Source organism: Zonotrichia leucophrys, chromosome Z, assembly GCF_028769735.1.
Source record: "Zonotrichia leucophrys gambelii isolate GWCS_2022_RI chromosome Z, RI_Zleu_2.0, whole genome shotgun sequence".
Lineage (NCBI taxonomy): Eukaryota > Metazoa > Chordata > Aves > Passeriformes > Passerellidae > Zonotrichia > Zonotrichia leucophrys.
Window position 1 is genome coordinate 36,723,136 of NC_088200.1, and position 12,057 is coordinate 36,735,192.

General features: G+C 39.5%; 1 protein-coding gene across 14 annotated transcripts in view; it reads right to left on the reverse strand.

The window, feature by feature from the left end:
* Nucleotides 1-12,057, reverse strand: part of ARHGEF28 (Rho guanine nucleotide exchange factor 28) — a 117,820-nt gene that overhangs the window by 22,192 nt on the left and 83,571 nt on the right. For all 14 annotated transcript variants that reach the window (XM_064735938.1, XM_064735932.1, XM_064735934.1 and 11 more), the window contains 9 exons: nucleotides 11,617-11,871; nucleotides 10,668-10,744; nucleotides 9,847-10,025; nucleotides 9,078-9,175; nucleotides 8,051-8,233; nucleotides 5,429-5,560; nucleotides 4,717-4,799; nucleotides 1,362-1,400; nucleotides 1,225-1,272 (listed from right to left, as the gene is read on the reverse strand). In XM_064735938.1, the coding sequence (XP_064592008.1) occupies nucleotides 1,225-1,272; nucleotides 1,362-1,400; nucleotides 4,717-4,799; nucleotides 5,429-5,560; nucleotides 8,051-8,233; nucleotides 9,078-9,175; nucleotides 9,847-10,025; nucleotides 10,668-10,744; nucleotides 11,617-11,871 (1,094 nt within the window). The remainder of the gene's footprint in view (nucleotides 1-1,224; nucleotides 1,273-1,361; nucleotides 1,401-4,716; nucleotides 4,800-5,428; nucleotides 5,561-8,050; nucleotides 8,234-9,077; nucleotides 9,176-9,846; nucleotides 10,026-10,667; nucleotides 10,745-11,616; nucleotides 11,872-12,057) is intronic.

The following is a 12,057-nucleotide window of genomic DNA, read 5'->3' on the forward strand; positions in this document are numbered from 1 at the left end:
CAAGCATAAACCTGCAGGATAGTAATGGCTTCAGGTTTGATGTTCCTGTTTTACAGTCGGGAGTTCTATATTCCATCCGTCACAAGGATGTTTGGACACTGTTTGCAATAAAGGTTGTGACATTCTCCAGTAACACAAAAACAAATAGCTGGGATTAAGAAGAAAGAAAAGCAAGAAAACCCTAGATCTGCTGAGGTACTTATTGCACTATGTTTAAAAGCTGACATGGGAATCTATTTCAGGAGACATTCCCAGAGAACTCACATAGCCCCACTGCCACGTGCTGTTCACCCCAGAAAGTTTTCTACTTCATGCAATGTACCATCTGCACTTTTCTTCGCTCTTCCTCCAGTGTTGGGCCAGTTCCAGTGACTTGTAAACAAGACAAGATCCTCTGCATGTTTCTCAGCACCTGACTGTTCATTCATGGTCTGAGCAGTTAAGGCATGATCCTAACCTTACTTTATTGTCCCTATTTATTTTTCAATTACTCAAAATTTTTTGCACGAATTACAGGATTTTTATTTTGTTTTTTTATTGTTTCAATACACTTAACTTCTAAGCCTAAGGTTTCCAGGATTATTATGAAATATGCTAAGGGCAATAGGGTCTAAAAATTAGGTATACTTAGATGAAACATTTAAAAATAGAATTATAAAAGTGCAGCTAAATAAGAAGAAGTAAGTTAAGATATTTAAGCTTAGCATAAAAGAGGCAAATACTAAGGCCCTACAGTAAGTGAAGTAAGTAATAAAGTAAGTAACGCCCAAAGTAAGTGAGATTTAAGCACCTAAAATGGGCTGAGTTTGCTACCTGAGCTACCTGGCCAAATTACTGCTGATTACTAGCCAGTAGAACAGTCTAATCAAAATACAATTTTTTTTTCAATTCTTTGAACTATAATTTCAGAAATCTGTATGTGGAATGACATCAGTTCAAGTGGAGTCATCATTTTATTTTCCTGCTAGGTTTCTGGACTGTAGAGACATCCTCTTTTGGGAGGAGGGACTGATCTCCAAGCAGGTTAGTATTATTCAGGTCTTAAAAGAAACCTACCACTGATGTAGAATAAAACTGTATCCTGTGACAACTTATGCAACAGTCAAAAGAGATCAGGATCAATTAACATAATGTCTAAAAGTAGGACAACATGAAAACAATTCTTTAAAAGTAAATTATTAGGACAAACTAATTACTCCCTGAAGTTAATAGTGGAGTAGTCACCTGCATGCTGTATAAGAGACGGGTTAAGTTCTGGATTGCTTGTACAATCTAGAAAATAAAAGAGAAAGATTTTCAAAGGTTTGACCACTGTTAACTAAATAATTACTACATTCTGTCTGAAGTTTAAATTAACTCACCTCTGTCCCTGTAGATTCTGAAAAATTCATATTTGCTCCCTAAAATAAACACATGTAGGTTTAAAAAGTTGTTTTAAATTTTAAAGCTGTATCATCAAGTTAATTTTTTTTTTAAACTAGTGGGGACATGTGGCTAGGAAATGTGTACTGAGTCAACCCTTTATGTGGGTATATTAAAAAAGGCAGAAGCAACCATCTGTGAAGACTAATAATACATCAATAATGGAGTTTCTGAACATAACTGTACAAATTAAACTATTTCATCTACAATTTTAATCACTTATGAGTAATGCTACACAGAAAAGACATTTCAATTCATTCTTTGTTTACTTGGCAGTTTTTATATATCTGTTGTATATACAGATTTCTGTATATACAGCCCAGTAGGTTAAGATTAATTACAGTAGGATAGGTTAAGATAAATTACAGTAGGACGAAACAGCATAAGAATCTTCAAAATTAGAGATAATAATGTACTAAGAAACTAGCAAGAAGGCACATTATTGGATCACAAAAAATGCCTTAGGAACCCTGTGAGATGCTATGCCCAGGACATGCTACAAAAGGCACCAGCATGGTCACTACTGTCCTCTGCAGCAAGGCACAGCTGCTTCACACTTTCCATCCTGCTCTCTTTTCCTAAGAAGTTCTCAAAATTTATGGGGTGAAGCTACCCATAATCCCTTCAGCATGAAGAACAGCTCCTTTGAGAAAGATAAGATAAAATGGTGAGAACTGTTTCAAATACAATCCCTTCTGAGACTACACTGAAAAGACTTCCTGTATGATTTTTCCTTTTTTTTTTTTTTCAAAGAAGCTGACGAGAGTTTGGGGAATATTTGTTTTCTCTCTGATTCTCTTAAGTTCTCTACTGAGTCTCATTTTCCGCCACAGAGAGCAAAGCATCTGCTACATTTAGATGCAATAACTGAAAATGAAAATGAGAAAGACCAGCCCCCTAAACACAACCCAGCACAGACACCCTTGAGGCAAAGGGAGTACCAGCTGCATCATTTCCTCCACTACTCTTTCTCTCATTATATCTCTTCAGTATTTCCTTCCATTCCCCCTCCATATCTTAACCTCCTCCTTCTCACTGTATCCCCAAGCCATAGAAAAGCTCAGCTCTGCTGTGAAAGCTGAGTATTTTGTGTAGATGTCTTTGTGCAGCACAAGAATGGACTCAAGATAGCTCTGCTCCTCCTTAGCTGTATGGTGTGCAGTGGGTAAGGAGGCAGCACAGGGCCAGGAGGGAGAGAAAGGAGATAATGCTGGAAGGGTGAGGAAGAGTGAACAAGGGAGAGCCTGCATACTGAACAAGAGCAGGGTTTCCCTCAGGTTTTTAAGCTCTTTTTAACTGAAAATGGATGCGCACAGGGGGAAGGTTTGTCTGGTACTGGCTTGACCAGGAGTTGCAAGTGGCCCGTCCCAGTGCCCATGGTCCCCTCACGGCAGCACCACTAGAGTGCTAGGACATGAGGCTGAGGAAGGCTTAGCTGAGCTGGCACATCCCTGCAAGTCCAGCTAGGAGTGAAGCAGTAATTTCAGGGGTTTAAATGTGCTGAAGGCCACTTTCTGCCTCTCCTCCTGATCACCTTGGTTCAGAGAGATGAGGATGGTCAGATTCCAGGGCAGGCTGCGCTTTGAACAATGCCTGGGGAGATACACTTAAAAGGCAGGAGCAGGGGAGACAAGATGGGATCACTTCTCACAGCTGCCCACTGGGGAGCCCTCACGTTGCAAGGACAATGCTCTTCCTTCCAGTATCTAGTCAGCATCTAACCTCCAAGCTGGGAGCTCTTGGCCCCCTGTCCAGCTCCTGTTTTCCCAAGCTAGTTGGGCTGAGTGCAGAGCCGTCACCCCACAATCCTGGGACGGCACACCTGCCTCTCTAGAAAGCCCTTGCCTTGCTTGTTTTCTTTGCTCATTCTGCCACCTCCTGGTAACTCTGATTCTGACATGGTATCAGAAGATGTGATACATGCCTTCCCAAACAATAGGCCATAAATAACAGGATGATGACTTAGAGTGGAAGAGTTGGAGGCAGGTCCCTCCAGCTTTATGAATAGGTATAACTTCAAAGTAAGAGGAGCTTGCTGAAGGCCTTCTCCAGTCAAATCCAGGAAACCTCCAATGGTGGAGACCCCCACAACCTCTTTGGACAAGCACTGCTCCTTGATCGTCCTTGCACTGATTTTTTTTTTTTCCTTATATACACTCATAATTTTCCTTGCTGCAACTAGTAATTTCCCTTATGCAACTTGTAATCCTTTTGCTGCACACTTCTGAAAAAGAAAAAAGCCCAGCTCTACCTTCTCTATAACCCCAATGGCAAAGTTTTCATGTAGAGTTACTGCAATTTTTAGCGGGCTATATCTGAGCCCCTCCACCCTCTCTAGGTTCTATTCCTCTTCACCTGCTCCCTCACTTTGTTTTCAAACAATTTTTTACACTCACATTCTTCATCTTGCTCCCTTCTATCAGCAGTCTTACAAGTAAGATGATCTAGTGCTAAGCATATATATTTGCTTAGTACTAGAGAGATTAGTGTATTAGCAAGAGTATTCTCAATATATAAAACAAACAAACACAAGGTTTTGGGCACACAAGCCCTCTTTCAGACCTGATGCAAATACAGTATGTTAGTGCTAAACTTTTCAGCAAAGTTTTCTTTCCATTTCAATGTCTGTATCTTACATTCTTGTTTCTCCCCTTTATTCCTTTTGCGATTCTTATTCTCTACCTAAGAACTATGTTGTTACAGTTCACTTTATTTTCACACAGCAATTCACGTTGCTTACTCCAACACTCCACTGCTACATAAAATTTGTCATTCCTAGTCTTGCCCAGAACTGATTTTTGATTCTGCTTTTTTCCCCAGATTTGCTTATCAGCTGTAGGACTTTGAAAAATGGCCACTTTCTCTTCTATTCTCTAATTGCTCTATTCTGTTTTGATTCAAATTCTGAAGCAAGCTGGTGTAAAAACATTGATCCTATCTTGTGCTTGTTCTGAGGACGAAGTTCTTCCAATGCACAAGTGTTCCTTGCATTAGCTGAGGATTCTGTCACTGCAGGAGACTTTCATCATCCTGTGAACAGGAACAGCCCATACAAGTGGTTTGCAAACACTGCCTGCTATTACAACTCACTGATCTTAAGCCTTGCAGAAAAATCATTCTGTGCTTGGATTGTTTATGGCTGCTTTTTAAAATTTTATTATCAATTGCTGTGACCTCTATTAGACTGAATTACCTGGATCTGAGTGAAAATACCCATAAAAATTTGAATAGCATGTACATGTACAGTGCCCAGACTGCTGTGTGCAATGCAGGAAGAAAAACTGTTTGCAATACCTTATCCTCAAGATCACCTGCCATTTCCTTTTCAACACTGAGATCAATTTCTGGTGATTCTTCAGTTTCTTTTCTTTCTGCATCTAACAAATAAAGCCCCAAGAAAATTCATAAGAAAGGTATCAAAGCATATATTGACTAGAAAAACAAAGAGCATGCTTTTCTACAGCTACTCAGGACTATGAGAAAGTGACTTTTATAGTTTGTAGTTACATAATGGATCCTAGGCTGGGGAAAAACTAATTTGCAAGCCATGATAGCACACATGGCTCAACTCAGTTTTCCTACCATACAAATTAGCACTATTTCGTTTATGAAAAGTTGGAGATAAGTGTAACCATAACACTAAAAATGCTCTGTAGCAATGTTTTTTACACAACTTTAGTCACAAATTTGTTGTGAGAAATTATTGCCACCCTTTGCAGCTGAAATTATTGGAATATTAATCCCAGTTTTCAACCCTCCTGACAATAAGAGAAATGGCCTATATTGCAACATAGACTTGCTGCCGAGCTTAACAACAATGACAAGAAAGTGTACTTTCAACAAAGTTATGTAACAATTTACACTACCTGAGCATTTGCCCAAAGACAACTTCTATTACATTATTTTCTATTGATTCTGTCTTAAACCATGGAGGCTTCCCAAAAAACCAGTCTGGTATCAATTATTTTAGCACTCTAAAGACGTAAAAGCATCAAATTTTACTCACCACCCAGAACAGATTCCAGTATTTCATTGGTAGCAAATCTATGCTTCACACTTAATTCCTCAGTACTTTCCTCAGGTGATCTGTCTGTTTCACTCACTTGTGACGTTGTTACAGCGGTGTGGAGACTTTCAACTAAAGAGGAAAACATGCAGAATTACACACATCCCTTAAATAGCTCCTTAGTGCATGAATGCACTCAGTGACATAGAAATGTTTGAACATAGAATAATTTAGCTTGTAAGGGACTTTCAGAGGTCACCTAGTCGTACACTTCACTAAAACCTGGTCAGTCTAAATTGTGTTGCTCAGAGCGCTGCACAGCAAGCCTTTAATGCCTCCAAAGATGGAAACTTCAAAGTCTCCATGAGCAATCTGTTCCAATTTTTTAACACTCTCATAGCATTTCATTTTTAATTTTAGCTAATTGTATATTTTAGTTAATAGTATATCCTCCCATTAAGCTGCTGTGGACAGAAATGAGATCCCACCAAGCCAGCTACCTCAGCTTGTCTTCAGACATCATGTCCTCCCGCCCTCTAGTCATTCTGGTGCCTTTCACTGGATTTTTTCTACTTTGTCAATGTCTCCCTTGGCCAGGGAAAGTGCAGCATTTGTCATGGCAGCCCAGATAGGACTTGCCAGGGTTAAGTAGAGGAAGAATCACCTCCCTCAACTTGCTGGCAACTCTCCTCCTACTGCAGCAGCCCAGGAAGCAGCTGGGCATCTTTGGCACAAGGGCAACTGATGCCTCATGGTCAACCTGCTGTCGGGTAGCACTCCCAGGTCCACTTCTACAAAGGTATTTTTCAGCTCATCAGTGTCCAGTCTGTGCCAACATGCAGGATTACATCACCGGAAATGCAGGACTTCACATTTTTCTTTGTCAAATGTATAAGTGTACCTCTTACCATTTTCCCCATCTGTAGGGGTCTCTCCAGCTCACTGAATGCTCCACCTCTTGCCATAACAGTCATGGGCTTGCTAAGAGTGTACTCAATCCTGAGGTTAACTGCATTAATAAAGGTGTTGAACACTACTGGTCTCAGGATACACCCCTTCAGAGAATCCCCTAATAACATGACACCAACTGGATGTCATATGCCATACAAGTGACCCCTTCAGCCCAGCAGTCCAGCCTGTCTTCCACCCAGTTAAGCAGTTTACATCAATTCAGATGTAAGCACACTACAGACAGTGCAAACAGTGTGGAAGGTCTGAGAAATGTCAAGGTAACCAACATGCACCCTTCTCTCACCTCAAAACCTGTCAGGTTAGTTAGACACAGCTTGCCCTAATTAATCCATGACAGTTGTTCTAAATCATCTTCCTGTCTTTCAGGTTCTTGGAAATGCCTTCCAGGAGGATTATCTCAGAGATGCTGGTGAGACTGACTGTTTTTTAGCTCTCTATATATTTCTTCTTGGAATGTGAGGCTTGCTTTCTTCAAGTCATCAGGAACCTCTCCTGATCACTGTGACTTTCAAAGTCGACAGAAAACAGCCTCACAGTGACATTGGCCAGCTTGCTGTGCAGCCTTGGATTTATCCAATCTCATCTCATGGATTTGTGTATACCTAATTTGCTTAAGTACTGTGTAATTCTGTCTTTGTCTACTGTAAGCAATGCTTTATTCCCATAGAGCCTGCTATTAGCTCAGGAATTTAGTATTTCCATCCTGGAAAATGATCCCCACGACTTGTCTATAATGTAAACAACTGTAAGCTCACAGAAAGTGTTGTAGAGTCCCAAAATCCAAGACATCATCAACATCAACAACAGCATGAGAGAAAGTGAAAAGTACAGAAGTGGGTAGAATAAGGTGTGTAATAAGTATAGGCTTCCATTTCAAGTATTTTCTGTTTCATCCCTGACTTACGACCCTACACAAATTTAATCAATTTTATCAATAAAATGCTCTTTGACTTTATAATGATGATGAAGACCAAGCTCCACTGATTTATAGGTTGAAATGTTGCTAGTAGCACAGAGTTCTCAATTTAGGTGATGCTAAAAAACAAAGTTTACCAGTGCTCCTTTCCACTAAGTTTAGGAGAAGTTTAGTTGAAGATCCAGCTAGGGAAGGTATCTACAAATACCATTCCCTTCCTTCCTTTGTAGGACAGCACTATAGATGGTGCGGCCATCTACCAATATCCTGTGATATTGCTCCTACAGCAACTGTGGCAGGAGTTTCTTGGTAGAAATTTGATTTGCTCTGCAGGAGATCATGCAAGATTCTGAAGTGACATCAAAATCAGCCAAGGTAGGTGAAAGTTGGGGACCAGGTGCAATACCATACAGCATCCAAGCTTCTTCCCTGCTGTGCTTCACAGAGCTGTACTATGAGGACAGCTAAGAATCTAACACCACGCCCCTGCCTGCGTATTTGATGCTATGCCCTAAACATATCCGTTATTTTAAAGACTGGCAGGTACCATCTCCTGTATCTGACAACAATAAATGTGGCAGACTTTTTTTTCTATGCTGTTTGGCAATTTTTGACACTGCCACTTCTTGAGACTTGATAGAATTGCAACACAAGGCCACATGTCTGCACTTGATTACCTTAAAATATCTGCCCACATGAAGAGCCACCAATCCACTCTTCCAGTGCAAACTCACCTTCTCTGAGTGCTGCTGCCAGCAGTGAAGCAGCCTGTGGAGTTTCTCTGGAATCAGGTTTGATAAGTAGGTGAGGTTCTAAATGGACATCATCAAACCCACACATATCTCCCAGTTCTGCATAAATACGCAACTTTTCTTCTAAATAACTGCAGATTTGCTGGTCCTGGTTACTCAGTGATTCTGTCAACCAAAAATTGAACAGTGCAAAAATTGAAAACTGTGGTCATTTTTTATGCTGCAGGGAAAGCATGCTCCCCATTCACCTTTCTAATCTTTATGCCATGTAGGAAGTGCTAATTCAAGTTAAGCTTCATTTAAGTGGCCAGGACCCAAATTCATCCAAGTTCATCCCACAGTCTGTCCAAATGAAAGCTAACATACACCCTTGCAGAGTCTAGGCCAAAGCCCTACCCCAATGAGGTGGCTTTGGTTGCCCTTTCTGGTCCTTATTACTGCTCTTTTCTTACAACAACCTGCTAGTTCTACCTCCTGGAAAAGCACTTGGCTCATGTGTGCTAATAACTCAGGGCCTCAACCTCAGAGAACACCTACTTTCAGCAGAGGATGTGGCTCTCAATAGGACAGACATTGCTGCAATTTCTCTCTTCATGGCAGTATAAAGATGTGGGAGTTAGGCGTAGGGGCACCAAGGAACCAGAATTTATCCTTATTAGCTGTATTGCAGATAAAAATATTAGCAGCAAAGGACAAAGTGCCATAAACAAGCACAAAGCCACACAGTTTCGAAGATTCAAGGTATTTTCACAAATCCAGAACTACTTGGTTCTGATGCTAATCTGTGAAATTCAGTGCTGGTTTTGAAAACATCAATTTTTACTTTTATTTTTTAGTTACAGAAATGTAGCAAAAACATTCTCTTTTACTACACTTATGTTATACCATCAGACCACCTCATCTGTCTCTGCTCTGACTCTGCCTGTTGAGCCAGTATAGGTGCATGACTAATTCATCCTGAATGCTGAGGATGCTGGAGCTCTCAGAGCAACAGGAAAGGGTACCACACCTTGATATTTCTGAATTCTGTATGCCTTGGCCTCAGCAATACGTCTGTCCTCATCAGATTCACTCATTTTTACTTCTTCTTCTTCTTCCTCTGGACAACTTCAAAGATAAAAGACAAAGGTGGATAAAGCAAGATCTGAGCATCATATATTCATCTTCAATACAATATTTTGTTGGCAATAAACAGAACACAACACCAGTACCTTTTGCAATAATCCAGACGCATGCCATTTGTCTGCCTCTTTAAGAAGCAGTAAGTGGACATCAAGCAGACTGAAGGACTCCTTACTCCTTACTCTGGTAAGGCTGCACTGAGCAGAGGGAGTCGCTGGTGCACACCCACAGGTCTGCTGTCCCAAGCACAACCTTGGGCCCATCAGAAGCAATGTTTTCCCCACCATTCTTAATGAGCTGATGCCAAGATCACAGGCATGAATTGTGATTTTCTCAAAATGGTTGTATGGACACCTACAGGACTCTGAAGGCAGACAGTGCCAAAGGCAAAGGTGGGGGAAGGCTGGTAAAATGGCTGGTAAGGATGTCTAATGAGGAACAGAAAGGGTCTGTTGATTCAGTGGGAAACCAGGAGGAATATGGGAAGTATGGCAGGGGTGATTAAGAGATTTTAGCACCTTGAGCTCAAAGGAAAACCCAAATTCACAGATAGATCCAGTACATTGGAGAACAAAGAACATCCTGCCATGAATATCCAACCAACCTCCCATCTGCTTTGAACTACCAGCATGAAAACCAAACCCCTTTTTCCCTACCTTTCCACTGCCTCTTGAATATGCCTCATCCAGTTGTTACGTTCTTCTTTGGAGCTGGTATGAACCTCATACATCTCAGGCCCCACAGATGAAGCACTGATCAGAAACATCCCCCTTTCTTCATTGGCTACCTCTCTTACAATGAGCTTCTGAAGGGAGATAACTGAGGGCTTCTGGTCCTGCAGGAAACAGTCAAAGCACACGCATAATAAGTTACTTTCTTATAAAACACCACACTCTAGGAAAAACATGAGTTTTCACTAGTTCTGGTATAGTCAGACTACTGAAAGTTTTGAGTAATCAGACATTCTTTTAAACTATTCTTTAAAATATGTTACACTGTCAACAAACAAATTAAGCACTAGATATGTGCTCAAAAGAAAATCTCAGAGGCTCACTGATACTGAGACACAATATTCATATAATGTTTGTATTTATATAGTTTGGGAACTTCTTTCCATGACTTTTCATGTCTTTTATGTGTGTTTACTACTATATTTTCAGTAAAAACTGTTCTTCTGTTTTTTTTTCTGAACAAAAAAATTAAAATTTGAATTAGACAACTGAAAGAGCCTGCATTACTTCCCACCTTCATAGTTATGTAAGGCACAACATTAAAGATAAGCTTCTGTTATTTTTATCCTTCTCCACAAAAAAAATTACTTTTAAAAAGAAATTAAATTTTCTACATACTGACATACAATACCAGGATTTTAGAAAAAACATAAGTTATGTGGGAATGAGCTGGATAAGGACCTAAGTTTTGAGAAAGACACAAGTAAATATGCAACGTGTGTTAAAATATCTGATAATATACTCACAACAGCTGCAAAGATGTATTTTTGATCCTTTTCTTGTAAGAACAGTAGTACATCAGTGAGAAGCAGAGCTAAGGTGTCTTAAAATGAGAAATGGAAAATAATGGCCTTTAATTAAAATTAGTGCAATCAGTGTTAAATTCTTACTTTATCTTTTTAAAATAAAGGGAGAAGCCCTGATGAAAAAATATCTTGTAGAATCCTACAGCAAACTAAACAGGAAATATCTGAAATAGCCCATGGTCTGCATGAAGCACTTGCACATCCCTGTTTGATATCTCCCAGGAAAGTGCACCATGCTGCAACAGGCCCAGGGAAAAAAGAAATCCTTGCACCAACAGCAGTACAACTTCCCTAAGCCTGACAAAGACTATCTTATATAACCTTGCTTTGTTACCTTGCTGTAACTCACTTTTACACTGGTAAAAGTGTTTCTAGAATAATGATCAACAGACAGCTTTATAAAGTTGTACAGCAAAAACTAGTGTTTTTCCTAAAAAAAACCCCAAACCCTAATACATGATTAACACCAAAAATCAAAATCTGAGCTTGCATGTAAAAATTGTGCTCCAGCCAATTGTGGCTTCAGAATTTCTTTTCTACTACGGATGTCTCATTACCACTGAATTGTTAATAAGCTATTTTCAATGGCAAATACTGCGAACAATAAAATGTACAAGTGAAAACATTATATTATGAAATGAAATTGAAAAACAAAAAACTTGAAGGAGGGGATTGGAAGAAGAAATAGAAAATGGTATTGTATGTGAATTTGTGTTCTTACACAGTTTACTCATAGCTTCTGGAACTGATCATCCAGAATTGGCAACACCATTACCTCAGACATTCTTATTTTCAATATAGCACAAGAAAGTATTTTCATTCTTTAACCAGTCTTTGAATGTTATTTGCAAATAAAGAGTTAAAGGACTTTACTGCTCAGATGGAATACCTTTGAACCGACCAGTCGCTGTCTTCCAATACACTAAGCCTTCATGAAGAAGTATCCTCTCTTTCCTCATCAAGTCTTGCTTCCTAAAAACATGGCCATTTTTCAGCTTTGTGTATGTTTTGTTTTCAGTTCTACAGAGAATTTCCAACAGCTTTTGCTTTTTCTCATACTCATTCACTTTCAAATCTACTGTTGCTATTATATCCTTAATTAGACGAAGGGCTTTGCACAAGTCTTTATGTTCTTCTGTTCCTTCTGTATGAAACAAAAAAAAATAAACAACATGACACTAGTCACCATGTTCAAGAGAAGATATAATTCCTTGATTTCTAGAAACAATCAGCATGATGCAAACCTCAATTGATAAATTTTTCAATTTAAATTTGAACCTTGCAACCATTTTACTAGAATTAATAGAGGTATATACCTTTGACTGACCTA